General features: G+C 34.8%; 2 protein-coding genes across 12 annotated transcripts in view; one reads left to right on the forward strand and one right to left on the reverse strand.

Annotated features, from left to right (window-relative positions):
* The window catches only part of rbpjl (recombination signal binding protein for immunoglobulin kappa J region-like), a 19,784-nt gene extending 13,632 nt beyond the window's left edge, over positions 1 to 6,152 (reverse strand). Inside the window, exons 1-2 of the mRNA XM_048199137.1 lie at positions 5,662 to 6,152; positions 2,348 to 2,417 (exon numbers count right to left, since the gene is read on the reverse strand). Coding sequence (XP_048055094.1) covers positions 2,348 to 2,417; positions 5,662 to 5,695 — 104 coding nt within the window. The 5' untranslated portion in view covers positions 5,696 to 6,152. The remainder of the gene's footprint in view (positions 1 to 2,347; positions 2,418 to 5,661) is intronic.
* matn4 (matrilin 4) lies at positions 1,857 to 27,185 on the forward strand. Of its 11 annotated transcripts, XM_048199125.1 has the most exons (19): positions 1,857 to 2,352; positions 8,295 to 8,411; positions 9,292 to 9,855; positions 11,252 to 11,374; positions 11,464 to 11,586; positions 12,828 to 12,950; positions 13,253 to 13,375; positions 14,190 to 14,312; positions 14,800 to 14,922; positions 15,871 to 15,993; positions 16,565 to 16,687; positions 17,000 to 17,122; positions 18,042 to 18,164; positions 18,886 to 19,008; positions 20,551 to 20,673; positions 21,413 to 21,826; positions 22,534 to 22,686; positions 22,916 to 23,020; positions 26,336 to 27,185. In XM_048199125.1, the coding sequence occupies exons 2-19, from the start codon at positions 8,339 to 8,341 to the stop codon at positions 26,392 to 26,394; spliced, it is 2,844 nt and encodes a 947-aa protein (XP_048055082.1). In that variant the 5' UTR covers positions 1,857 to 2,352; positions 8,295 to 8,338; the 3' UTR covers positions 26,395 to 27,185. The 11 variants fall into 11 exon arrangements, with proteins under 11 accessions (XP_048055082.1, XP_048055083.1, XP_048055084.1 ...); XM_048199126.1 differs by lacking the exon at positions 17,000 to 17,122 and having other exon boundaries at positions 1,858 to 2,352; XM_048199127.1 differs by lacking the exon at positions 14,190 to 14,312 and having other exon boundaries at positions 1,858 to 2,352.
* The last annotated feature ends 418 nt before the right edge of the window (positions 27,186 to 27,603 follow it).

A 27,603-nucleotide genomic window follows, 5' to 3' on the forward strand; every position in this document is an offset into this window, starting at 1 on the left:
ATTTTTTGCTCTCCATGTACATTTCTAATGAAAAACAAGATATTTATATAACTTTGATTAATCGTTTTATATGTTCTATTTGCAGTTATTTGTTTCTCTTTTAAATACCTCATATTATCAAAAATGATTGTATTTAATTAATATTATTTTCAATCTCTTGCCCTAGTTTTTTTTTAACAGTGCTTAATTTTCTGGGAGATTTAATTTCTTTGATCAGGAGCCCAATGATATGAATGTGGTATTTCCCAGCAGAGTGAAGTGCTTTAATTGAAAGCTTGCATAATTCCCCAGGCTTAGGATGTTTCAGTCAGTCTGCCTGGGTTTTTATTTGAGGCATTCCCAGGAGGATTCGGGGTCAAAGGCAGTGATGTTATTTCCTACTTAAGTGCATTTGGATGGAGGTCAAATTGGATCTCTGTGTTTGGCTTTTTTAAAGGTGCCATCGAACGTTTTTTTTACAAGATGTAATATAAGTCTAAGGTGTCCCCTGAATGTGTCTGTGAAGTTTCAGCTCAAAATACCCCATAGATTTTTTTAAATAAATTTTTTTAACTGCCTATTTTGGGGCATCATTAACTATGCACCGATTCAGGGGCTGCTGGCCCTTTAAATCTCGTGCTCCCTGCCCATCGAGCTCGCGACTCTATAATACAGTGCATTTACAAAGTTCACACAGCTAATATAACCCTCAAATGGATCTTTACAAGATGTTCGTCATGTATGCTGCATGCATGCTTCGGGTCATGTAAGTATAGTATTTATTTGGATGTTTACATTTGATTCTGAATGAGTTTGATAGTGCTCCGTGGCTAAAGCTAACATTACACACTGTTGGAGAGATTTATAAAGAATGAAGTTGTGTTCATGAATTATACAGACTGCAAGTGTTAAAAAATGAAAATAGCGATGGCTCTTGTCTCCGTGAATACAGTAAGAAACGATGGTAACTTTAACCAGCAGTAGCCTACATTAGCAACATGCTAACGAAACATTTAGAAAGACAATTCACAAATATCACTGAAAATATCATGTTATCATGGATCATGTCAGTTATTATTGCTCCATCTGCCATTTTTCGCTATTGTTCTTGCTTGCTCACCTAGTCTGATGATTCAGCTGTGCACAGATCCAGACGTTAGTACTGGCTGCCCTTGTCTAATGCCTTGAACATGGCCTGGCATATGCAAATATTGGGGGCGTATATATTAATGATCCCGACTGTTATGTTGAGATTCGCCTGTTCTTCTGAGGTCTTTTAAACAAATGAGATTTATATAAGAAGGAGGAAACAATGGTGTTTGAGACTCACTGTATGTCATTTCCATGTACTGAACTCTTGTTATTCAACTATGCCAAGGTAAATTCAATTTTTAATTCTAGGGCACCTTTAAATTACTACACACTGTTAAAATCTTTTAAATCCTGTGTCTTTGACAATACGTTTCATGCGGTTTAACATGCTATAACGTTACTTCATCTAAAACTATTTTAACATTTTCCTTCAAACTCCTTTATCATCATACTTAAAGGGATAGTTGAAAATGAAAATTCTGTACTCAACCTCAAGTTGTTCTAAGCCTGCATAAAGTTCTTTCTTCTGTTGAACACAAAGGAAGATACTTTGAAGAATGTTGGTTGGTCCCCATTGACTTCCATATTAAAGAAAAAAAATACTATGGAAGTCAATGGTGATTAGAAACTGTTTGGTTACCAACATTCTTCAAAATATCTTATTTTGTGTTCAGCACGAGAGAGAAATTAATACAGGTTTGGAATTTTAATTTTTGGGTGAACTATCCCTTTAAACGACCAGTTATGTAGGCCTATCTAAAACACTTTCCCTTCGTATAAACGGCAACCTAAGATCTTAAACGTTACCTACCTCACTACAGACACTAATATCTCATAGAAAGCCTATAAAGAAAATAGCATCACTGTAAATGAAATTAAGACTGATAAAGTCAGCTCTGTGTTCACTAATGCCACTTCAGGAGCTCGTGCATCAATCGTGGACTAAAGCAGAACCGCAAGGAATTTCTGGAGGCTCACTAAAAGAAAGCGTTAATGTTCTCTCTCCTGCAGCAACCCCCCCAAAGAAATCCTGCCTGCTCTTCCCATTTCGGACGGGGGTGGGATCTACATTTTAAACGTGCTCTGTAGATTTAATACCTGGCCAATGTCTTGACTGTTCACTCTGTGCCTGAATAATCGCCTGGAGAGTTTACTAACGTTACTCACCTTAAGGAACTGTTTGACTCTTTTAATAGGCTTCCTGAACCACTTCAGCTTCGTATTTTTTGGATACTGTTGCCCACTTCCACAGGAGAGTTTGTACCTGTGTCATTACCTGAGGTGAGTGAAGCACGCGTCTGATGTGTACAGGTGAGAGGCTTCTGTAGAGTCCACGATGGCCAACCCTGGAGAATTAAGAGGAAAACATCTTTGTTTCTTGTCTTTTAATGGTTTATTGAGTTGTAAATGGAGCAAAACTAATGAAACTGTTTGTTTAACGACCTGGAGAGTGACCTTCTAAACAAAGAAATACAGTATTTCGGGGAAAAAATGTTTTAACATATTGAATGTTAGAAGCATGGTAAATGTGCTTAGCTGAGCAATATTTTCGCCTCATTATTATTTTTTTAAACGATGTTTTCAGGCTATACATCTCCTTTAATTTTCACTGAGGGAAAATATACGTTATCTTTTTAAAATTAATTAAATAAATTTAAATATCATTTAAATATCAATGTTTTTATAAAATTCAGCCGAAATTCAATAATTTAGACAAGTTTTGAGAATTATGACAATAATTATTTTAAAATCAATGCTTGTCGCGATATTTAATTAAAAAAAAAAACCCACTTGATTTGTTTAAAATGTAATATATGTGTATTCTTAAATGTCATGTGACACATTTATACCCGCGAAAAGTGCATTTGTTTAAAATAGCATATCAACATACTATCACTGCAGTATGTATACTGTGCACAGTATGTAATTGTTCTGTATCCATGAAAAATCATAGTGTGCAGTACACAGCCAAAGCACACTGTTGAATACTGTCTCCCACAATGCAATGCTCTCAAATTGGCCTACTATTTCTGTCAGATATTGGCTGCAACTTTTAACATTTTTTACCCATTATTTATTTATAATCTATTCAAATTTGCATATAAATGCACATTTATTTAATTATTGATTGACTGATGACCTGTATTGCTGAATTAAACATGCAACAACATCATGGGGTTGACTAATGTTTGAAACCTTTATTCTTGCATGTTTAACATTCTGTTAAAGCAACTGTGACAGTAAACAGTATATACTGTGCAGTAAGTAGCACACTACTCTATTCTGAACACAGCCAAGAGCTGAATGAATCTAAATATAGAACAGCATGTGTCTAAAAACCTAGTGAGCCGCCAACCTAAACAGCATTTGCACAGTGCTGTCTAGGTAGGCAGCTTTCTAGGTTTTGGGACACAACCAGTACATGCTTTAGGTGCACAGTGGTTGGCTGGAGGCAAAACCGCTATTAGTAGCAAAGCGTCACATCTGCTTTCAATCCTGCTTTAACAAGAAGCTGCTGTTAGTTAATCTAACTGTGCTCTGAAGCTGTCAGTCAATCTGCTGCCAAAGAAACCATGCTTGTCATTTTCCTCCATTCGCCCTCCTCCTCTAATACTCCTGTCTTCTCTCTCACTACCTCACACTGGGTTTTTCTTTGGTCTGTCTGAGAGAAATGTTTACACTGCAAGGCTTTAACCCGTGGAGATCCCATTGGGCTTGAGCTGGGATCTGAGAAGCTTAAACGGTCTTCCAAAGATATACTCTGCACACTGGAAGAAATGTGCTGTCACTCTTCTTTTTTTACTGCCTGCCACCTTTTCTCACTTCTCTACGTTACTCTGACAGGAGGCACTGTCAATCTCTGGACTTTTTTTTTTTTTGTCCTAAATTTTAATGCTCAAACTTGTAATGAATAGGGTCATATTTCACCCCAGAGTCAAAACTTATACTTTTCTTAACGAATATAAAGCATGTTTTTGATACTATTAAGATTAAGACATTTTTTAACAATTAAGAACATTTCCCTCCACCACTATTTCTAATTAACATGCGCATTTAATAACAGATGCTATGTTATTTAAATTATAAAGCAGTAAAAGTAGCATTTGTTGTACTGACTTTAATTTATGCTGATATATGATTCATGCTGAGAATCAATATTTACTTATTTTAATGCTTTACAGTAATGAGAATTTGGGTTTTTTTAAATTTATTTTTTATTTATTTTTAATAATAATATTATATTATAAAAATGCCCACCATGGTTAACATGGTTTTTATTATTTTTAATCCTTCAATAAAAATATTATATAATAAGCATTATATGATATAAATAATAAATAAAATGTATGAATTTCTTTTGCTTAAAAGAACGTCCACCATTGTTAACATGCATGATCCTCTTTTATTATTTTTATTTATTTTTAATCAATAAATAAAAATATTGATTAATAAATATAATAGCATATAAATAAAAATAATATTTTATTTATTTTTATCTTAATTGTCAGGAAAATACAGAAGAGGATTAGGGCCAAGCAATAATAAAAAAAATAAAACCATCTCGAGATTAAAGTTGTTAAATTTCGAGAAAAAACTCGTTAAATTTCGAGAAAAAAGTCTAAATAAAATGTTGAGAATAAACTTGTTAAATTACGAGAAAAAACTCGTTTAATTTCAAGAAAAAAGTTGAGATAAAATGTTGAGAATAAAGTCATTAAATTACGAGATAAAAACTTGTTAAATTACGTGAACAAATTCGTTAAATTATGAGAAAAATGACGTTAAATTTCAAGAAAAAGGTCGAGATAAAATGTTGAGAATAAACATTAAATTACGAGAATAAACTCATTAAATTTCGAGAAAAAAGTCGTTAAATTATGAGAAAAATTACGTTAAATTTCGAGAAAAAAGTCGAGATAAAATGTTGAGAATAAAGTCATTAAATTACGAGAACAAACTCGTTAAATTTCGAGAAAAAAGTCGAGATAAAATGTTGAGAATAAAGTCATTAAATTACGAGAATAAACTCATTAAATTACGAGAAAAAAGACGTTAAATTACGAGAACAAATTCGTTAAATTACGAGAATAAATTCGTTAATTTAATGACTTTATTCTCAACATTTTATCTCGACTTTTTTCTCAATTTAACAAGTTTTTTTCTCGTAATTTAACGAGTTTATTCTCAACATTTTATCTCGACTTTTTTCTCGAAATTTAACAACTTTAATCTCGAGATGGTTTTATTTTTTTTATTATTGCTTGGCCCTAATCCTCTTCCGTAGGAAAATGATGGCAAAATATAATTTATTTTTCTTAAATTTAAGCTCACCATTGTTAATATGGTTCTTTTTTATTATTTTTAATCAATAAATAAAAATATTATATAATATAAATTAAAAATAGAATTTCTTTCACTTAAAATAATGCCCACCATTGTTAAAATGCATGTTTCTCTTTTATTATATTTATTTTTGATCAATAAATAAAAGTGTTACATAATAAATATTATATAATATAAATTAAAAATAAATTAATTTCTTTTGCTTAAAAGAATGCCCACCATTATTAACATATTTCTCATACTAACCTGTTTCTCTGTCTCCTTTCCTTTGGTCCTGCATGATGCTCAGGTGTACATCAGCCGCTTTGAAATCTTCATAAAGTCCTCCACAGTGCCAGACACTCCACTGTTGTTCATGCTACCTGGTTTTACTTTATTCTCTCCTTTCGCTATGTGACGACAGTGTAACTGTCAGAGCTCTGTTGTAAGAAGACTTCTCCATCTCCAATTCCAATAACTGTGTTATCAGCCTCATAGGAGTATTTGTAAATCTATATGCATGTTTGTTTTCAGAGATAGTCACCTGTACTCAGGTGCTGAATTCTCACGCCTCCCTCCACGTGGCGCTCAAGTCAACACAGAACGAGGCGTAAAGTCCGAATAGAAATAAATGTGGGTGACATTTATTGCCCATTAAGTTGTGTGGACAAAACACGGACACCAAACCATCTGGCTTTTAAGTTACTACCAACAAGGAAGCAGGAATCATAGTTAAAAAGTATAAGTGATTTTACACTTGCTAGTGATGTGATCACATGGAATTTGCAATATTTCCAGATGCAGGGCCTAAAATTGTGAAACATGGGGGTATGTGTTCACTAAATCAGCAAACCCAAGGACCTGCATGTTCTTCAAAGCCATTTTAATAGAAACAAGTCAAAAAATGCAAATGGTCTGGAATAACAGCACGTCTTTATATGTCTGCTAGATGTTGTGTATAATGTAGTGTAGTTAAAGATGATATGGGCTGCCATCCAAAAGCCAGCAATGGTGCTATATTCTCTGTAAACATGAAATAACCACTTTAATCTTCTGAATTTAATGGCCGTCTGCCAATATGATGTGTGAGACCATATGGCACTATAAAGTGCTGAAATAATCAAAGCTGAGGTAAGGGCCTCCGCAGCTCATACGCACACACTCAAAGCCTAATGTACACATATAGCACAGAAGGCTTCATTGTATTAGCACACAAGGGACTGAAGACTGCCGTTTACCTGGATGCCAATGAAACCGACGGTTATGTGCTGAGTCTTTATCAAGGCTAAGAGAAACCACAAACCAGCACTGGTCATAGAGGTCACTCCAAATGAGAAATTCTCTCATTTCATGCTGAGAGCAGTAGATTAGTGTATTGGGATGCATCTGTAATATCTATATCTTTAAATTTGAAAGGGGTTAATTCACCCTTAAAGGAAAATTCTGTCATTATTTACTCATCCTCATGGTATTTTTTTCTTTGAGATTGTCCAACAACGACAAGAAAAGCACCATAAAGATGCAGGTTTGATGGCAACAAGGCAAGTTTGAATATGTAAGAGTTACTTACATCTGTAGAAGCAGTTTATATTTTTATATATTATATTGTTAACAAATGAGAGTGTTCACATTGGACACGTGACGCAAACTACTGTTCATTTGTTTGAGGTCGGTATGATTTTTGAATGTTTTTGAAAGAAGTTGCTTCTGCTCACTAAGGCTGTATACATTTGATCAAAAATACAGTAAAAACTGTAATATTGCGAAATATTATTACAATCTTAAAAACGTGTTTTCTATTTGAATATATTTTAAAATGTAATTTATTCCTGTGATCAAAGCTGAATTTTCAGCATCATTACTCCAGTCTTCAGTGTCACATGATCCTTCAGAAATTGTCCTAATATACTGATTTGCTGCTCAAGAAACATTTCTGATTATTTTTACTATTGAAATCAGTTGTACTTCTTAATATTTTTGAGGAAACTGTGATATATTTTCAGGATTCTTTAGTGAATAGAAGGAAAAATAACTTTTCCATTTTATTAATTCCTTTGGTAATAGTATAAATGCCTTTACTGTCACTTTTGATCAGTTTAATGTGTCCTTGAGGAATAAAAGTATTAATTTCTTTCCAAAAAAAAAAAAAACGATATACGAAAAACATTTTTGAACAGTATGGTGTATGGCCTTAGAATAAGATTTGAGAGCAATGGAAAAGATTATTAGCAAATAACATCTTAAATTTGTGTCTGTTCCACGCATAAAGCTTTATATGGCTTCAAAAATTGCAAGTAAATGTGCAATATAGTGCACATGTCGTGAAATGAGGGTAGGTAATGAAATGAGGGTAGGTAAATGAAGATAGAATTTTAATTTTTGTATTCTTTCTGTAAGCATATCATCTTCAACTCTGCAAATTGTACCGCTGAAAATCCTGTTTTTAATAGAATAGTTAGGAATGCAGCACAACAGTAATCTGTCTGGCTGTTTATCTGCTGGGTTCAAAGACAGTAAAATTCATGCCAAACCATGACACACTCCACCATTATGTGCCCCTCAGATAGTGATAACCCTTATCAGGCCCTTGGAGAGGCAAATCCTTTTGTGAAAGTCATAGTGACTGACAGCACGCTGTTTACAGCGCCAATGTCCCAGACGCTGTTATTTTCCAGCAATTACTTCACACAGCGTTTGAACTCGGAGCCTGTGGTGATGTGATCGGCCCAAAAGTCTATTAACTCTTCCATGTTAACGGCCTGTTCAGAAGTGCTGCTGTGGACCATCTGTTTGGTGTCGCCGTTTTACTGCAAGCTCAGACTGGAATGTTTGGCTGCCTTTAAAGCACAGATTTCCCTTGACCTGCAGTTTTTCTGTTTCTTCCTCTTCTCCACCTACAGCCAGTGGGATTTTTACGGCGAGATTGGGCCTTTGCCGACGAAACATGACACGTGTGTTGGTGTATGTTGGTGTGCTAATAGCCATAATGGCTGCGACAGAAGCAAGGCCTAAATCAGGTTGGTTAAACCGCTGTTATAACACTAATAAATCAATCTTGACAGTAACAGTGGTAGACACTACCTCAGAGTCTGTCGATTACACTAAGAATTTAGTGGTGGCACAATTGTGTTGGTGTTGGCAAACCAGATGGCCATTGTAGAACATGTTTTTTTTTTTATCAGATCTGTGGTTCTCAAATTCTTTAGGATCTAGACTTTACATGCAAAGCTAAACCAAAATTAATTAACATGAACTGCATTGGCTCAATGTGCAAAATGATTAACATGAGATTAGGCTGAAAAGTAAAAGTGATTGGTTTCTAAATGTCTCTTGAATTTTGATGGTTTCATGCTCTTGCCAGCCATTAATTCACCACACAAAGCATATTTATCCCTGCTTTGATGGTAAACATTTATTCAATACTGTAGATTCTAGAACTTAGGATCTTTTTATTTTTTCTGATAATTTTCTTCATGGTTACCAAGGAAAAGGTCAACCATCTTCTTAGTTTGACTACCAAATGACAGATTAATTTGGACCCAAATAGAGTTTGATTAGACAACATTTAATTCCAACAACAAAAGGTTTTTTTTCCTCCCTTTTAAAAATTATTACAAAAGTCATTAAAATCATTTTGGGCTTTCCTAAAGAATCTTTCAGCGATCCGTTCTTAAAAGAAGCATTATTTCTTAGTGTCAGGAATATTTTAGTAATCTATAGAACATGTTTCCACTATAAAGAACCTTTTGTACACTGGAAAGGTTCTATGGATGTTAAAGGTTCTTTATGGAACCATCAATGCCAATAAAGAACCTTTGTACTTGTTTTCTCATAGTTTCAAACTGTGTCAATATTGTCATTGTGTGGTTTATAATTCTATTTTCCCACATTTTACAGCTGAACCAAAGTGTAAATCTGGTCCGGTTGACCTTGTGTTCATCATCGACGGCTCCCGAAGCGTTCGTCCCCATGAGTTTGAAACTATGCGCAAGTTCATGATTGACATCATCCATGAGCTGGACATTGGCCTGGATTCTACAAGAGTTGGTGTGGTCCAATACTCCAGCCAGGTCCAGAACGTCTTCTCCCTCAAAGCCTTCAGTAAGCCAGCGCAGATGGTCAAAGCTATCAACGAGATCATTCCATTGGCACAGGGCACTATGACCGGCCTGGCCATCCGTTACACCATGAATGTAGCCTTCTCTGCCGAGGAAGGCGCCCGGCCCAACGTTCCCCATGTCGCTGTTATCGTGACAGACGGTCGCCCTCAGGACCGCGTGGCCGAAGTGGCGGCTGCTGCGAGAGAGTCTGGGATTGAGATCTACGCCATTGGTGTCGCCAGAGCCGATATGACTTCACTGCGAGCAATGGCATCACCACCGTTTGAGGATCACGTATTCCTCGTGGAGAGCTTTGACCTTATTCACCAGTTTGGGCTTCAGTTCCAAGACAAGCTTTGTGGTAAAGAATTAATCTAGACATTTGTTTTGAACTTTTCAACTTTGCAGATTCTTTTTTATAAGGTTTCAACCTCAAACCACAGCTCAAAGTTGCAAGTTCTCCTTGGCAATAACAAAAGATATACAGTACAGTTTGAAAGTTTGGGGTTTGTAAGATTTTTAAAGCTTTCTTATGCTCAACAAAGCTGCATTTATTTGATTAAAAAATGCAGTAGTATTACCAAATATTATTACAATTTAAAATGGAATTTATTCTTGTGATTTATTTGAAAAATCTTTTTCATTATAAATGATTTTACTGTTAGTTTTGTATGGAAGCTTGTTATAAGATAAGATAGTGGCGGAATCAAGCTTCCATACTTTTTGATATAATGCATCCTTGTTGAATAAAAGTATACATTTCTTTAAAAAAGTATTACTGACCCAAACTTTTAAATGATACTGTATTTATTTAAGATAAAATAATTAATAAATGTAAGATATTATATTTAAAATAAATAATAATTCTTAAAATTCTTTTAAAAATGTTTGAAAATGTATTTAATCTAATTAATCACAATCTTTATATTTTTATTACTTTTTTTTTTTCAACAAGAAATTATGCCATTTTTGTGAGAGCAAAATGTACAATAGTAGAGTAATTGACTAAGTTAAAGGACATTTTTGTCAAAAGTCAAAATAAAATAAAAATTGAACATTGGTTGTGATGCTCTCATTGGTCCACCTTGTTGAATATCCTGTTTCAACAAGGATTCAAATGCTTAAAGGATTAGTTCACCCCAAAATGAAAAATACCCCATGATTTACTCACCCTCAAGCCATCCCAGGTATATATGCTTTTCTTCTTGCATACAAATACAATCAGCATTATATAAATAACCACCCTTATGCTTCCAAGCTTTATAATGGCAGTGAAGTTACCACCAGTTTGAAGCTCAAAATAGCGCATCCATCCATCATCCAACGTACTCCACGCAGCTCCAGGGCCGGAAGCTAGTTATTTTACTTATTTTTCTTACACAAACACATCACTTCACTTTAGAAGGCCATTATTAACCCCCTGGAGCCGTGTGGAGTATGTTTATGATGGATGGATGCGCTTTTTTGAGCTTCAAACTGGTGGTAACTTCACTGCCATTATAAAGCTTGGAAGTATCATGGTGTTAATTAATATAACTCTGTTTGTGTTCATCTGAATGAAGAAAGTCATATGCACCTAGGATGGCTTGAGGGTGACTAAATCATGGGGTAATTTTCATTTTGGGGTGAGCTAATCATTTAAATCTTTTGCTGACTTTAAGCACATGAATTCTGTCGCTGTTGTCCCCTGTGATTGTGAACACTATGATCTAGTTTTTCCTGCTTTCGCAGTGCTCATGTTTGCATTGGATTTGCAGTGAAGGACTTGTGTCTGGAGTCAGATCACGGCTGTGAGCACATCTGTGAGAGCTCGCCTGGTTCCTACCACTGTCTCTGCCTGCCTGGATACACGCTCAACGAGGATGGCAAGACCTGCACACGTGTGTACCCTTACAAATTACACATCACAGAAGTATGACATATTTATCATTCCACTGGTGCTCAACAGGTGTGTGTTTGCTTCTTGCAGCCATTGATCTATGTGCTGAAGGGAAGCATGATTGTGAGCAGATCTGTATCGCTTCACCTGGGTCGTTCACGTGCGACTGTGACACGGGATACACACTCAACGACGACAAGAGAACTTGCACAAGTTAGTGATGCACATGCTTGTTGATATTTTTTTGTTTCCTAGCTGCTTTGTTAATAAACAAATTGAGATGACTAGTGAAAATACTTCTAGTTTTATTATTTTTATAATAATATATATAATTTCAAATTATATTATCTGTATATCAATTTGAATAAAGTGTGAATTGTAAAATTTACATGAACTTCTATTTTAGTAGAGTATACAGACAAGGGTTACGTTCGGAATTGCATACTACCATACTATTCATGCTATTTAAGTGGTATGCATAATGTATAGTGAACACAGTATGCAAATTTTGTGTATACATGGAATATCTGGACTGCATTCACTAAAATGTGTAGTAAACAATATATACTGCACAGTATGCAGTAGTGCACACACTAGTATTCCATTCAAAACATAGCCGAAGGAACATCACTGTATATTCTTCTGCTAAAAGTGCTTACTTGTATACTTAAATGCAAACTTAAAGATCCCAAGACATCACTTAATAAGTTATTTTTTTTTTTTCTGTATATGCTAGTGTTATCAAAAGTACCGACTTCAGTACCAACTTGGTACTGAAGATTTAAAAAATGTGACGATACCAGCATTTCCCCCTAGCATTTTGAGCGCTGTTGAGCGGTCTCTTAAACACCTGATTGGCCATTGTGTTCACATGCTCAACATATATGTCTCTGATTGGCTATTGTGTACATGCGCTCAACATATATGCCTCTGATTGGCTACAAAGATCAACACTTCAAAAACATGTTGTAAATAGACATCATTAATGCTCTTCATCGAGTACCAAAGTCGGTACTTTTGCACTACATATTTTCCTATTGAAACCGGTGTTTTTTTAGTACTATCTACATACAATTACAGTATTTATTCAAATTTTGAATTAGCTGTTATTTTTACATTTTCAGTTTTCATTATAATTTTAGTTTTAGTAATTATGTGAATTTTGTCGTTTTTTATTACTTTATTTTTCTATTTAACTTTAATTTACATTTATTTTAGTAATTTTAGTATTTCAACTGCCAAAGCAACATTTATAATTTTAATTAAGTTTTTTTTTTTCATCTGAAATATTTCATTTCAGCTTTATTTTAATCAACAAAAATGTTTTAATAGTTTTAGTTAACTATAACAACGAAAAAACATGGACTAAAATCCAGAATGCTCCAATATTATTTTCATGTGATCTTTAACACCTGATTACTCAGACTTCTCTCACTGTTCTTTGCCTGTTTCAGTGATCGACTACTGCTCATTTGGGAATGATAGCTGTGAGCACGAGTGTGTGAGTGTGCTCAACGGATTTAACTGTCGCTGTAACGAAGGATACTCACTCAACGATGACCTGAAAACCTGCACAAGTTAGTGAGAGCAACCAGGACACAAACATTTTCTTCCTGCATATACAACACATATACAAAATTAGTATGCAGTATACAGTTGATGCTGTGTAGTTTGCAGCTCATTAGTATTCCATACTGATCACACCATATTAATACTGAGCAGGTGATATAAAACAAGCAGAAATAAGAAATTAACATTTGTTGGATGTTTGCATAGTAGCTCTAAGCTAGTACAGCCAAATGCAAACTTAAATGGGTTGCGATGAATTTTGCATGTGTTTTCCCATCACAAGTTTCATGCTTTTGTTTGCCTGTTCCAGTGATCGACTACTGTTCATTTGGGAATGATAGCTGTGAGCACGAGTGTGTGAGCGTGCTTCAGAGCTTTTATTGCCGCTGTCGTGAAGGATACACACTCAATGAGGATGAAACAACATGCACAAGTTAGTGAGGGCAACGGATACACACACAATTCTCATAAGAAAGTCTCAAATACCCACAAGACTACATGCCTATAATTACATGCTAGACATAGACATTATCCTAACTAACATCTTTCAAGCACATGGAACATTCTCTAATACAAAGACAAAGTTTGCAACGTCATTACAGCTTCCGCATGGCCGCATTATGCTGCTATAAAGCACTCGCTACTCATCTATCCATTTCCTGCTGTTACCAGCTGGTTTATCTATTTAGCCACTGAACAAAAACAGAGTGTTTTAGTGTTTCAGCTTCAAGTTCCACACAGAGTTTATAGTAAATGGTAAAAACATTGCCAAACACTCTAGTGTTGCTTAGAATAAGCTTAAAAGTAGTATGGGGAACATAATTGATTAGCTTATAGCTTAGCAAGCTACAATTTCAAAGGAGTACAGTTACTTTTTGTTAGCTGCAAGCTACTAGCAAATATTAGCAAACTAAATTAAGGCTATTTTATCAAAATAGTAGTATTTATCTGCCACAAAACTATTTGTAAGCAATACAATATCTTAAAAAAAAATATGATTTTCCATGCTACACTGCAACTTGTAGGCAACTGTAGCTTGTTTACCAGAAAAGCTTCACTGAGCTAAGTTATTAGCATCACAGACTTAAGCTTGTTATACCCCAGAATGTCTAAAGAGACAAATGCACATCATTTTTGCAGCTTAACTATTCTGAAACAAGAAAAACACAGCTTGTATGTGACTTTGATGTGGTTTATTTGCTCTTCTGCTTTGCCAAAGCTTTCTAACTCTTCTCTGCCTGTTCCAGTGATCGATTACTGCTCGTTTGGGAATGATAGCTGCGAGCATGAATGTGTGAGTGTCCTCAACGGCTTTCACTGCCGTTGTAACGATGGATACTCACTCAACGAGGACATGAAGACCTGTACAAGTTAGTGAAGGCCATCGTCAGTTCGTGCATTCACAAATTCAAAAGGAATTCCTTCAAAATCTGTTTTCCTTCCATTTTTCTTAATTGTCTTAATTGCAAAGATGCTAGATTGAACACAAACAGATGTGGATCCCATAGGGTCTAATATCCTTCCTCTCACTGCTTTCTGTTCTTTCTCAAAGCACTTAAAACTTCTCTAAGGGATTTTAGATGTTTGTCCGCAAGATTTAGCTGCTGAATTAGGCCTCACAGCCTCTCTCCAAAACCCTGTCCTCCTGTTTCCCCCCCAAAAAAACAGTATATAAAAGTCCTCAATGTGAGCATGATGGCCACTGGTAGACACTTGAGAAACAGTTAGAAGGAAATTCAACCTAAAGCATCTAAACGCTGTAAAGCGAAAGTTATATATGAGATTAATTGGAAAATTAACCATATTCTGCACAGAATGTCATATACTTGAATTCTAATCCATCTAATCCTTATTTAGTGATCGATTACTGCTCATTTGGGAATGATAGCTGCGAGCACGAGTGTGTGAGTGTCCTCAAAGGCTTTCACTGCATTTGTAACGATGGATACTCGCTCAACGATGACAAGAAGACCTGCACAAGTTAGTGAAGGCAGAACATTATTCTGCTCAAAATCAATTTGTACATTCCTTAAAAATCTATTTCTGTGCCGTATTCTCAATTGTTTACCATCAATATTTGGGCCATCGATTGCTTAGCTTGTAAGAGCTTTTCAAATGAGTGGAGTGTTTCCAGTTTGAACACTTTCAAGGTACATTCAAGTCATATTGGAAAGATCGCATTTACGAGTTGAACGCACATGAAAGTCATAATATACGAGTCGGGAAACTGGATTATCTTTAAGCCCTGAGATTCCAAGTTAGGTGCATGTCAGTGAGAAAACATGTCGGACGCATTGGATGCAGCGTCTGTATTAATGGTAAATTTGTTAACATTATCTAATTATTTTTCATTTGCAATAAAATCTAAGTTGCATGGACAAAATATGATAGTATTGTACAATTATGGTAGAAGTGATTAAATTTACACACCATTCATAAACCTTAAGCAAAAAACACACAATGCACATTTTGTATATTTAGTGTTAAAATATCTTGTTGAATTTTATGCAGAAAAGGTGCATTGCCATTTTGCTCTGACCAAAAGTATTTGAACACACCTGATGTTGTAATTATGACTTCCCAACCCATAAATGCAAACTTCCCAGGAGGACTTGAATGCACTAACTCTTCAAACAGAGATGTTCTTTAGATTTTGCTTGTTAGGGAAAGTATCCACTACTTTTTCTATGTTAATTGAGATCAAAAAGTCTCTCATCTTGTTTAATGCACCATTTTGTAGTGGGCTTTCTAATAAGATTCCCAGCAAAACAAAGGCAAGTCATATTCATGGTAGATGATTGAGAAAAATTGTGAAGAATTTTGAGTAAACTTTCCTTTAAAATACCCAAATGCTGAAAAAATGTAAATTAGGGATTATTGAAATATTAACAATGTCCTTGAATTCTAATCCATCTAATCCATATTTAGTGATCGATTACTGCTCATTTGGGAATGATAGCTGCGAGCACGAGTGTGTGAGTGTCCTCAAAGGCTTTCACTGCATTTGTAACGATGGATACTCGCTCAACGATGACAAGAAGACTTGCACAAGTTAGTGAAGGCTCACGTTCAATTTATACATTCACTTATTTTATTTCCTCGCTTTTTTCTCAGTTGTTTAGCATCTATATTTGGGCCATCCATTGCTACAATTGTAATAGCTTTTCAAAATGTTCAGGCAAGGGTTTCCAAATTGATCTCCAACAGACTTGGTCACAAAAAGAACTGTGGTTTTATCTGTGATGGTCCAAGATTTAAAAAACTGTGGAAATTGAACTACAATTTTTAAATAAAAGAGAAATGTGGTAACACTTTAGTATGGGGAACAATTCTCACTTTTAACTAGTTGCTTATTAGCTTGCATATTGGCTGTTATTAGTACTTATAAAGCACATATTAATGCCTTATTCTGCATGACCATATTCTACATCCCTAAATCCTACCCCATACCTAAACTTAAACGCTACAACAACTACCATACTAACTATTAATAAGCAGTAAATTAAGAGTTTATTAAGGCAAAGGATGTGGTTAATGGTGAATATGTGTTCCCCATACCAGTGTTACTAGAAATGTTTATTCTGTTTGGTCATGTCCTTAAATCCATCTAATCCATATTTAGTGATCGATTACTGCTCATTTGGGAATGATAGCTGCGAGCACGAGTGTGTGAGTGTCCTCAAAGGCTTTCACTGCATTTGTAACGATGGATACTCACTCAACGATGACAAGAAGACCTGCACAAGTTAGTGAAGGCCACATGATCAGAATCCACACACATACACCTTCGTATGCCCACAGATTATCCATAACCCAAGTTTGATACTTAAGTACAAAACCAACATATTTCAAATCTTTTATGAATCCAGTAAGTCCGTGCTTTAATCCAAATCCATAAACCAAGCAAATCTCAGTAGAAAAATAAATGTAATAACATTTTTACAAGTTTCCTTTCTATGCTTCTTCCTCTTACAAAACATTTTGCTCTTTGCCAACTACTTGGCTGCTTGTCTTACTTCAGATTTTGAGCTTCTCTGCTTCTTTCTGCCTGTTCCAGTGATCGACTACTGCTCATTTGGGAATGATAGCTGCGAGCATGAGTGTGTGAGTGTGCTCAAAGGCTTTCACTGCCACTGTAATGATGGATACTCACTCAATGATGACCTGAAAACCTGCTCAAGTTAGTGAGGGCAACATTATCATACATATATACCATTATGCACACCTGTGATAGCTTCTTTTGGAAGCCCATTTCCGCTTCAGAAACGGGTAATTGCAAGTTCAAAATAAGAAGTAAAATGAGAAATACACTATTCAAAAGTCTGGGGTCAAGTAAGATTTTTTTGACTTTTATTCAGTAAATGTAAATATGTATTCAGTTGATCGAATATGACAGTAATTTAAAAAAAAAAAAAAAATGAATCACTGTTTCCACAAAAATATTAAGCAGCATATTAAGTGATAACAATAAGAAATGTTTCTTGAGCATATTAGAATATGTGACGCTGAAGACTGGAGTAATGATGCTGAAAATTCAGCTTTGTCATCACAGGAATAAATTACATTTTACAATGTATTCAAATTTTAACAGTTTTTTTATTTTATTTATTTTTTTTATCAAATAAATGCAGCCTTGGTGAGCATAAAAGACTTCTTTCAAAAACATTCAAAAAAATTTACCATCCCCAAACTTTTGAACAGAAGTGTAAATCTGAAATAATTGGAAGATAAATTAGGAGAGACAAAGTTGCAATTGTGAAAAGTAAGGTCTCAAAGTTATTATTATTTATGATATGTTTTTTATCTAATGAGGTGGCAATTGGCTTTCACAGGTTTTGCTGGTAAAAAAGCAAACAGTACCAAAAAGGAACTAACAGCAGGGACAAAACATGCAAAAACATATATTTCCAACATTAAAAATGGGTTCCAACATTATGAGCTCTAGCTGTTAACAGTCTACTTCTTAAGCATTTAACAACACAAAGACGGTAACTTATGGATGCTTGCCTGTGCATACTTTTGAGACACAACTTTTGTGTTGCTTTCACTGTTTTCTGTTGTTGTAAAGTGTGTTTCTTGCCATCCTCTTCCTGTTCCAGTGATTGACTACTGCTCATTTGGGAATGATAGCTGTGAGCACGAGTGTGTGAGTGTCCTCAAAGGCTTTAACTGCCGTTGTAAGGACGGATACACTCTCAATGATGACAAGAAGACCTGCACAAGTTAGTGAGAGTAACCAGTCCACACGATCACTGTACCAGATCTATGCACACAAAACTAACACAGTGCTGATCATGCACGCTAGCTCTGTTTGATTTGGCAGCAGGCTTCTGATTGATCTTGCATGTCTTGTTTTCTGGTCACAACAGGGGGTGCTGTTCTCAGAATCATTCAAATGTAATATTTAATACCTTTTTGAAGCAGTTGGCCTTGACAGATTTTAAAGGGTTAGTTCACCAAAAAATAAATTCTGTCATTAATTGCTCACCCTCATGTCGTTCCACACCTGTTAGACCTTCGTTCATCTTCGGAACACAAATTAAGATATTTTTGATAAAATCCAATGGCTCAGTGAGGCCTTAATTGCCAGCAAGATAATTAACACTTTCAATGCCCAGAAAGCTACTAAAAACATATTTAAAACAGTCCATGATATTTTATCAAAAATATCCTAATTTGTGTTCCAATGAAGAACGAAGGTCTTACGGTTGTGGAACGACATGAGGGTGAGTATAAATGACATAATTTTCATTTTTGGGTGAGCTAACCCTTTAAAGAGATATTCTCTACCCTTATGCATTGAAGTATAAATCTTTAGCGTTCTGCTTATTCTTTTGGGGAAAAATGCCTGTATTATGATCAGACCCCAGTCATTTTCATTCTAGTGGATATTTTGCACTGTTTGCTCACTAAAACACTATTTTCTTTGTTTTTGTCTCTTAGTGATTGATTACTGTTCATTTGGGAATCACAGTTGTGATCATCACTGTGTTGGTGTGCTCAATGGCTTCTACTGTCGCTGCAATGAAGGATACACTCTTCAGGAGGACGGAAAGACCTGCCAGTGTATGTATCAAGAACCGCACAGTTATATTGACTGCATTAAAGTGGATTAAAAGGGTCTCATTATGCTTTTTTACATGTTCAGCTTTCATTAGTGTGTAATGTTGCTGTTTGAGCATAAAAAAGGTCTGTAAAGTTACAAAGCACAAAGTCACCCCAATGGAAGTTATTCTCTATATCAGTGCGCCCTGTTTCTGAACTCCCTGAAACACCTCCAGTGTAGTCTTGAGTTTTCTTCCAGGAGCGAACACTTCACAATATTCCTTATTTAAATAATTTGCGCACAAGACAAATGCAAAAAAAGGGGTGTGTCCTGGTTGAGATGCATTAGTTAGCTGACCAATCAGAGCGAATTGTGTGTTAGTTGTGTGAAGTGTGTTGGAAATTGTGGTAATTTTAAGAGGCATGACATTTCCGAAACACACTTGAAGCGGTTGACCAATCATAACACATTGGTCCAGCTGACCAGTCAGAGCACTCTGCCATTTTGGAAGGAGGGGCTTCATAGAGACAGAAAATAAACAGTTGTGTTACTGACAGACTGGGAAGAGAGGTGATGCAACAATGTAAAATATGGGAAATATGTTTTTTAAGCATTCAAGCATGTAAAACTATTCTAGTATTCTATTAAAAGAGTTTTCGATATTAAAATACTTTCTCTTTTCCCAGTGTAATGTGCAGAATCAACGGTTTTTCCAAAACAATTGCAAAAAATAGTTCTAATAGTGAAAAAAAGAGTGGTAGGATTAGCTTAGTACATATTAATGTCTATTTTTTATTGGTGTTATTGCATTTACAACAGCATGCTTTTCAAGAGCAAAACATTTACTTTTCCAGCTATCATTCAAGCTTTTTTTGGCTTTTTCAACATTTGAGATAAGATATGATTTATTGACCTTCCAAGTTGATCATCAGATTAATCCAGCTCGTAAATATATTCTGTTCCCAAACTGTGCTCAAATTGCTCAACACTGAATGGTTACCTTTAAAACTGTTTAAAATCAGCTGGCACGGAAGTGAAGCGCCCCCTCTTTAAGCCTGATGGCCTTCCCAGACCTTAGCCTTGAACAGCTGGAAAGGCCAAAAATATCAAGTGTGTCGTTTATCACTTCTTAAGTTTACCTAAAGGCACTGGACGTTTGCTTTAAAGGGTCCAGTCATCTCTTCACCAGATTTCCTCTCCGCCTGCTACCAATGTATAGAAGAAATTAAGTTTCGTCCATATTTATATTGTTTTTCTTGCAAGTATTTGAGTTAGTGTCAATAACATTTCTTAAAGTTATGCATTTACTCTTCTGTCACATGATCCTTCAGAAATCATTCTAATATGCTGATTTGCTGCTCAAGGATTCATTTCATATTATTATTAATGTTGAAAATAGTTGTGCTGCTTAATATTTTGTGGAAACGAAATATTCATATCTTTACTGTCACTGTTACATCAATTTAATGCATCCTTGCTGAAGAAAAGTATTAATTTCTTACTGACCCTAAATTATTTCAATGTGGTCTATGACATGCTCTTCATGTTTCTGTCTTCTGCAGCGGATAACTTGTGCAACACAGTCGAACATGGTTGTGAACACCAGTGTGTGAGCACTCCGGGATCATACCACTGTATATGTCCTGAGGGCCATGTGCTTCAGGACGACGGCAAGACCTGCGGAAGTAATGCACGCTTTCGTTCAGACAACCCTTATTACAGATGAAATTGTCCTGAACGTTAGTTTATAGGGGAAATGCCTAAAGCTGAATTCCTAAAGCTGGAAAAGTTTCTATTTGTAATGTATAGTTTGGTGTCTGCATGAATTGCATGCTGAATTGCAAGTCAGCTGTATTACTATTAGTATTACTATTTCTCATACTTTTATGAGAACCAAAGTTTTTTCTAAACCCCTCAGGCTACAAATTAAACTTTGCACAATTCACCAGTGAGTTTTGTACAGGGAAGTATGGAAGCTTGTTTCCGCCATTAAATAAAAAATGAAAAAGGTCATTTTTATCTCTCAATTCTGACTTTTTTTCTCAGAATTGCGAGTTATAAAGTCGATTGCGTGACAAAGTCAATTCTCGCAATTGCGAGAGAAAAACTAAAAATTGCGAATTTATATTGTTTATATCGCAATTTTTAGTTTTTTCTCAGAATTGAGAGATATAAACTCGTAATTGCACGTTATAATGTGCAATTGTGAGGAAAAAGAATTGTGAGTTTATTGCATGTTATAAAGTCACAATTGTGATATAAACTCGCAATTCTGACTTTTTTGTGAGTTTATATCGTGCAATTCTGACTTTATAACTCACAATTGAGAGTTTAAATCTCAGTTCTGAGAAAAAGTCAAATTCTGTGATAAAATTGACACAGTCCAGAAATACATGTTTGTTCATTTCTCTTGCCCTCTCCAAGCCTGTCGATCCTCCAACATTGATCTGGTCCTCCTCATTGATGGTTCCAAGAGTGTGCGGCCACAGAATTTCGAGCTTGTCAAGCAGTTTGTCAACCAGGTGGTGGATCAGCTGGACGTCTCCCCTAAAGGAACACGCGTGGGTCTCGTCCAGTATTCAAGCCGAGTGCGGACAGAGTTCCCCCTCAGCATGTATCAGACAAAAGAAGAGATCAAAAAGGCTGTGATGAATGTGGAATACATGGAGAAGGGAACCATGACAGGCTTGGCTCTCAAGCACATGGTGGAGAACAGCTTCACTGAGGCTGATGGAGCCCGTCCTGCTGAGAAGAACATCCCACGGGTTGGCCTGGTCTTTACGGATGGGCGTTCACAGGATGATATTCAAGAGTGGGCTAAGAAGGCCAAGGAAGCAGGTATTATTATTTAGGGGCCAAAAATGTAAGCATTACAATCACAGAACCGATCCAAACACTTTAGATTTTTTTTTTTTTTTTTTTACACACAAATTGTAGTGTAGTAAATAACTTTTATAATACAATTATTATTAAAAAATAATATATATCAAAATTGAAAAAAATTAATTTTAGTCTAGTCTAGCTAACATTTCGGGGTTTTTGTATATATTATATTCATTTATATATTTTTAAATATTTTTATTTATTTATTTATAAAACAGATTAAAACAAATTAGATCAATTATTTTTTGTCCCAAATTCTCCAACAATTTAAAAATATATATAAAAATTTTCTTAATCAATAAATAAATCAAATTTAGTCATGTAGCTTTTTTTAACATTTGTTTTTTCAAACATAAAACATAAATATATTTATATATTTTTTAATATTTTAGATTATTTATTTCTAGGACAGATTGATGGAATTTATGTAATCAGATGCCCAAAATTGTCAAATTGTAAACCTGCTATGAAATTTATTAAGATATAAAACATAAAATGTTTGAGCTCCTGAGGTTGAAAGTCAATATTTTCTAAAGGCATGCTCCTCGCTGACCATTTTATTAAAAAATTATATATACAGTATACCTTTTTTTTATTATTATTTTGCTCATTTCATGAAAGTTCTGTCCTTTGGAACTTTCGATGTGTCTTGTGTGTTTCAGGTATCACCATGTATGCTGTTGGTGTGGGTAAAGCTGTGGAGGATGAGCTGAGAGAGATTGCCTCTGACCCCGTGGAAAAACACTTCTTCTACACCGCCGACTTTACTGCCATCAGCCAGATCGCTGAGAACCTCAAACTCAATGTCTGCGCAGGTGTGTTTGAGTAAATAAACACACACTTGAATGCATCTGTATTAGACAGCACACACAATTACACAGTATGTTGTTCTTTAGCACCATCTAAAGCCTGATATAAACACACACATGCATTGCTACCTAAGAAGGTGCCAATGAGTATCCTATACAGTTTATTCATTATAAAAACATTTCTCTTTTTATTATGAAGATTGGTTATTTCATTCTCACTGATCACATTTTTCAGCTGAGAGTCAAGGAGAGATCGAGGTTAAGGACCCCTGCGCTTGTGAAAGTCTTGTGGAGTTCCAACAGGTTACGATGTCCAGCCTAGACCAGCTCAACCAGAAACATATCCTTTATCCAGGTCCTTTAAACAGTATGCTTTCTTTTCAGCACATGCAACTACATCATGCAACTCCATTTTTTTGTTCATTAGTGCTGTTTATTAAGGCAAGTATCATTTTTAAAACATTGAAAAATCACTAACCTTAAGTATTAAACAATGCAGTGTAATTCATCCTGTATCATTTATGCTTTAGGCATGAATGATATCTCAAATCATCTGGTTGTTTCGTGTCTTTTCTTTTCTTTAAGATTTATTTTTGGGATGTTTGCCTTTATTGAGATAGGACAGTATAGATAACTGACACAAAAATATCAAGCAGCACAACTGTTTTCATCATTGATAATGATTTCTTAAGCAGCAGATTAGCATATTAGAATGATTTCTGAAGGATCATGTGACACTGAAGACTGGAGTAATGAAGCTGAAAATTCCGCTTTGATCACAGGAATAAATTACATTTTAAAATATATTTAATTAGAAAACTGTTATTTTAAATTGTAATAATATTTCACTAATATTTTACGGTATTTTAGGTCAAATAAATGCAGCCTTGGTGAACATAAAGGAATTCTTTCAAAAACATTTATTAATCTTGCAGACCCCAGACTTTTGAACAGTAGTGTATAACTCGTGGATTTACACATTATTACAAGAAGCTGAAGGGTTTAACAGAAGCCCCTCTGTACGGAGTGAGCCTATATTGTGTCTGTAGGTCTGATCTGTTCCAGACTGGCCCCTCTGCTTTGGCTCCTGACATAAACCTCTGTGACCACACGCTTCAATGGCTCTTTGTTTTAGATCTCTCTCTCAGCATCATTCATCAAAGCTCAAAAGAGCCCTTGTCCCATGTCTGAGGCCAGAAACAGATGTTTCTGAACTAATAGATGCGGATGCACGTCTCCGCTGGATCCGTTTAACTAGAATTTGATGAGATTACAAAGGAAGGGTGATGCTTCATGGCTCTCATCACAGTTAAACTACAGATCTTGCAGATAGAAGTCCTTCACAGTTGGATGTAGTGGTTAGCATGCTTGCTTCCATACTTTGAGCTCTTTTGCTCAAGTGATGCAAATCCCAATCTAATTCCCACATCTTCCCATTGTCTGTCTTTTCTCTCTACTGCATCAATAAATAAAATTGGCCAAAGGCCAAAAGGCCTTTTTGTGTAAATTTATTAGTTATGCATGTTAAAGCAAACATCACTATTACTATAGAGTGTAACAGAGCCCGCCCACCTTTTTTAGTGCCGTTGCTTCTGGAAGCATTTTGTACGGAAGAGGATTAGGGCCAAGCAATAATAATAAAATAAAACCATCTCGAGATTAAAGTTGTTAAATTTCGAGAAAAAACTCGTTAAATTTCGAGAAAAAAGTCAAAATAAAATGTTGAGAATAAACTTGTTAAATTATGAGAAAAAACTCGTTAAATTTCAAGAAAAAAGTCGAAATAAAATGTTGAGAATAAACTTGTTAAATTACGAGAAAAAACTCGTTAAATTTCAAGAAAAAAGTCGAAATAAAATGTTGAGAATAAACTTGTTAAATTATGAGAAAAAACTCGTTAAATTTCAAGAAAAAAGTTGAGATAAAATGTTGAGAATAAACTTGTTAAATTACGAGAAAAAACTCGTTAAATTTCAAGAAAAAAGTCGAAATAAAATGTTGAGAATAAACTTGTTAAATTTTGAGAAAAAACTTGTTAAATTTCAAGAAAAAAGTCAAAATAAAATGTTGAGAATAAACTTGTTAAATTACGAGAAAAAAACTCGTTAAATTTCAAGAAAAAGGTCGAGATAAAATGTTGAGAATAAACTTGTTAAATTTCAAGAATAAACTCGTTAAATTACGAGAAAAAACTCATTAAATTTCGAGAAAAAAGTCTAGATAAAATGTTGAGAATAAAGTCATTAAATTACGAGAAAAAAGTCATTAGATTATGAGAGCAAATTCGTTAAATTACGAGAAAAAAGTCGTTAAATTATGAGAAATTTATTCTCAACATTTTATCTCGACCTTTTTCTCGAAATTTAACAATTTTTTTCTCGTAATTTAACGAGTTTATTCTCAACATTTTATCTCGACCTTTTTCTCGTAATTTAACGAGTTTATTCTCAACATTTTATCTCGACCTTTTTCTCGTATTTTAACGAGTTTATTCTCAACATTTTATCTCGACCTTTTTCTCGTAATTTAACGAGTTTATTCTCAACATTTATCTCGACCTTTTTCTCGTAATTTAACGAGTTTATTCTCAACATTTTATCTCGACCTTTTTCTCGTAATTTAACGAGTTTATTCTCAACATTTTATCTCGACCTTTTTCTCGTAATTTAACGAGTTTATTCTCAACATTTTATCTCGACCTTTTTCTTGAAATTTAACGAGTTTATTCTCAACATTTTATCTCGACCTTTTTCTCCTAATTTAACAAGTTTATTCTCAACATTTTATTTCGACTTTTTTCTCTAAATTTAACAACTTTAATCTTAAAGATGGTTTTATTTTTTTATTATTGCTTGGCCCTAATCCTCTTCCGTAATTTTGTCTATTCATTTGTCACATTAGGGATTAAAAAAAGTCTTCATCAAAGCATTATAGGACATGAACCAAGCCAATCAGCTATGAGGTGAATCATAACATTACAAACTTTAATTTTAAGCAAAAAAGTATTTGAAAATCATACAGAAATACAAAGGTACAAAGCTATGTACTTAACGGCTTGCTTCATGGGAGTAGGCGAAGCTAAAGAGCTCTTTTGGCTTGTTTTGCTTCTTCTGACTCTGATTGGTGGAATTTTCTGTACAGCATCATGGGTAAAATTCCACTGCACGATGGAAATACTGTACCATTGATTAACAACCTCGTAGCTCAGAGTAAGACAATCTTTAAAAGTTTATAAGTTATTGTTAAAAATCAGTTTCCCTATGGAGACAATGATAGGTGTTTTTACTTCCAGAACCCGACTGTTAGCTTGTGTTAACCACAGACCTTATTGCAGGCATTTAGCCAAAAATGTAATATAAGTCTCTGGTGTCCCCAGAATGTGTCTGTGAAGTTTCAGCTCAAAATCCCCCACAGATCATTTATTAAAGCTTGTCAAATTTGCCCCTATTTAGGTGTGAGCAAAAACACGCCGTTTTTGTGTGTCCCTTTAAATGCAAATTAGCTTTTGCACAGTTTTGCAGATCTTGTTCAGAAAATGTAAAAATCTAGTTTGAATGTATTTAATGCCTACATCAGCTGAAAATGCAGAAAAGTAAGATACTAAGTATGATTATATGATCATTTATTACAGTAGATTTCCCTAACTGTATGTCACTGTCAGCTATGACCAAGAGATTGGAAGTTCTGGAGAACCAGTTGCTCACAAGAAAATGAAAGAGCACGTCACACAACAGCATGGAGGAGGAAGCGGCCCGCTGGGTGTGAAGGGTCCCACAATCAAAAGATCTACAGGTGTAGATGTCTGAGGCATGAGGCCAAATAGTGGACATGGCTAATATTGTTCCCTATTTATACATGATCTGTATGGTTTATAGAGAGGTATGTATTTATGACAAATTGGATATTAGCATTTATACACTAAAAAGGGAAATGAAGTGTTTGGTACCACTCTGAAATATTGTCATAATTATCATGTTTGTGTCTGTTTTGTTTTTTTTTGCACCAAATTTTTAATATTACAAAAAACAATTAGTTACAGTTGACACTCTTAGAATCATTAGTTTATAGACTAATACTGACACCAAGAGAGAGAGAGAGAGAGAGACAGCCAAATGATGCACACACTTCATATTACCAAAGCTGTTTCCTGTGAGCATTGTGCCTGAATATTTGAAATACTCAGAGGAACATGTTGGATATTTGTTGGACTGCAAACAGATTTTTTGACTCAAGATTGGCCTGGATGGTTTGTTAACGCTAAAAAGAGATTTGTGTAAACAGGGTAGTGTGTACAAGTGCCCCTTAAGATTGCAGTTTTTTATTATTGTTGTTATTGAAATGTAATTTACACATACAGAATCCAGTTATGATACCTCAGAGTACTCTGGCCTCAGGTTTTTATGTTTTCTAGACATTTGCAAAAAAGCCCCATTATAAGGCTCTTATATGTGAATTCTTGTATGTTTGGATATTTCCTAATAACACTCTTTTTAAAAACTTTTAAATTGTGTCTGTCTTCTTTCACAATGTGAAATAAATATGTGTTCAGACTGCTGTCATTATGAAATTGATGTTGTGTGTGAAGGTGTAAAGATGTTTCAAGAAATATTCAGTCTGCAAAACCCGGATAACAGGGAACGTTCTGGAAATATTCTCTGAAAGTTATGAACAAACATTCTTCCGGTATCGTTAATAGCTTCAATGCAACACCAGAGGGATTTTATGGTACTAAATTACATTTATGGAATAGTTATAATTCATTTATTACCTGTTAACCACTTTTTGAGCATAGACTTGAAAATGAAATTTCCAACCTAAACTGTTGTAAATCTTGAAGGCTTTGGAGCACAGACTTAAGTTTGGTCTCTTTTTAAAGACACTTGGATGATTATTGCTAAAGTGAAAAAAGTTATTGAAGTTTAG

The sequence above is a fragment of the Megalobrama amblycephala genome, linkage group LG8, assembly GCF_018812025.1.
Source record: "Megalobrama amblycephala isolate DHTTF-2021 linkage group LG8, ASM1881202v1, whole genome shotgun sequence".
Lineage (NCBI taxonomy): Eukaryota > Metazoa > Chordata > Actinopteri > Cypriniformes > Xenocyprididae > Megalobrama > Megalobrama amblycephala.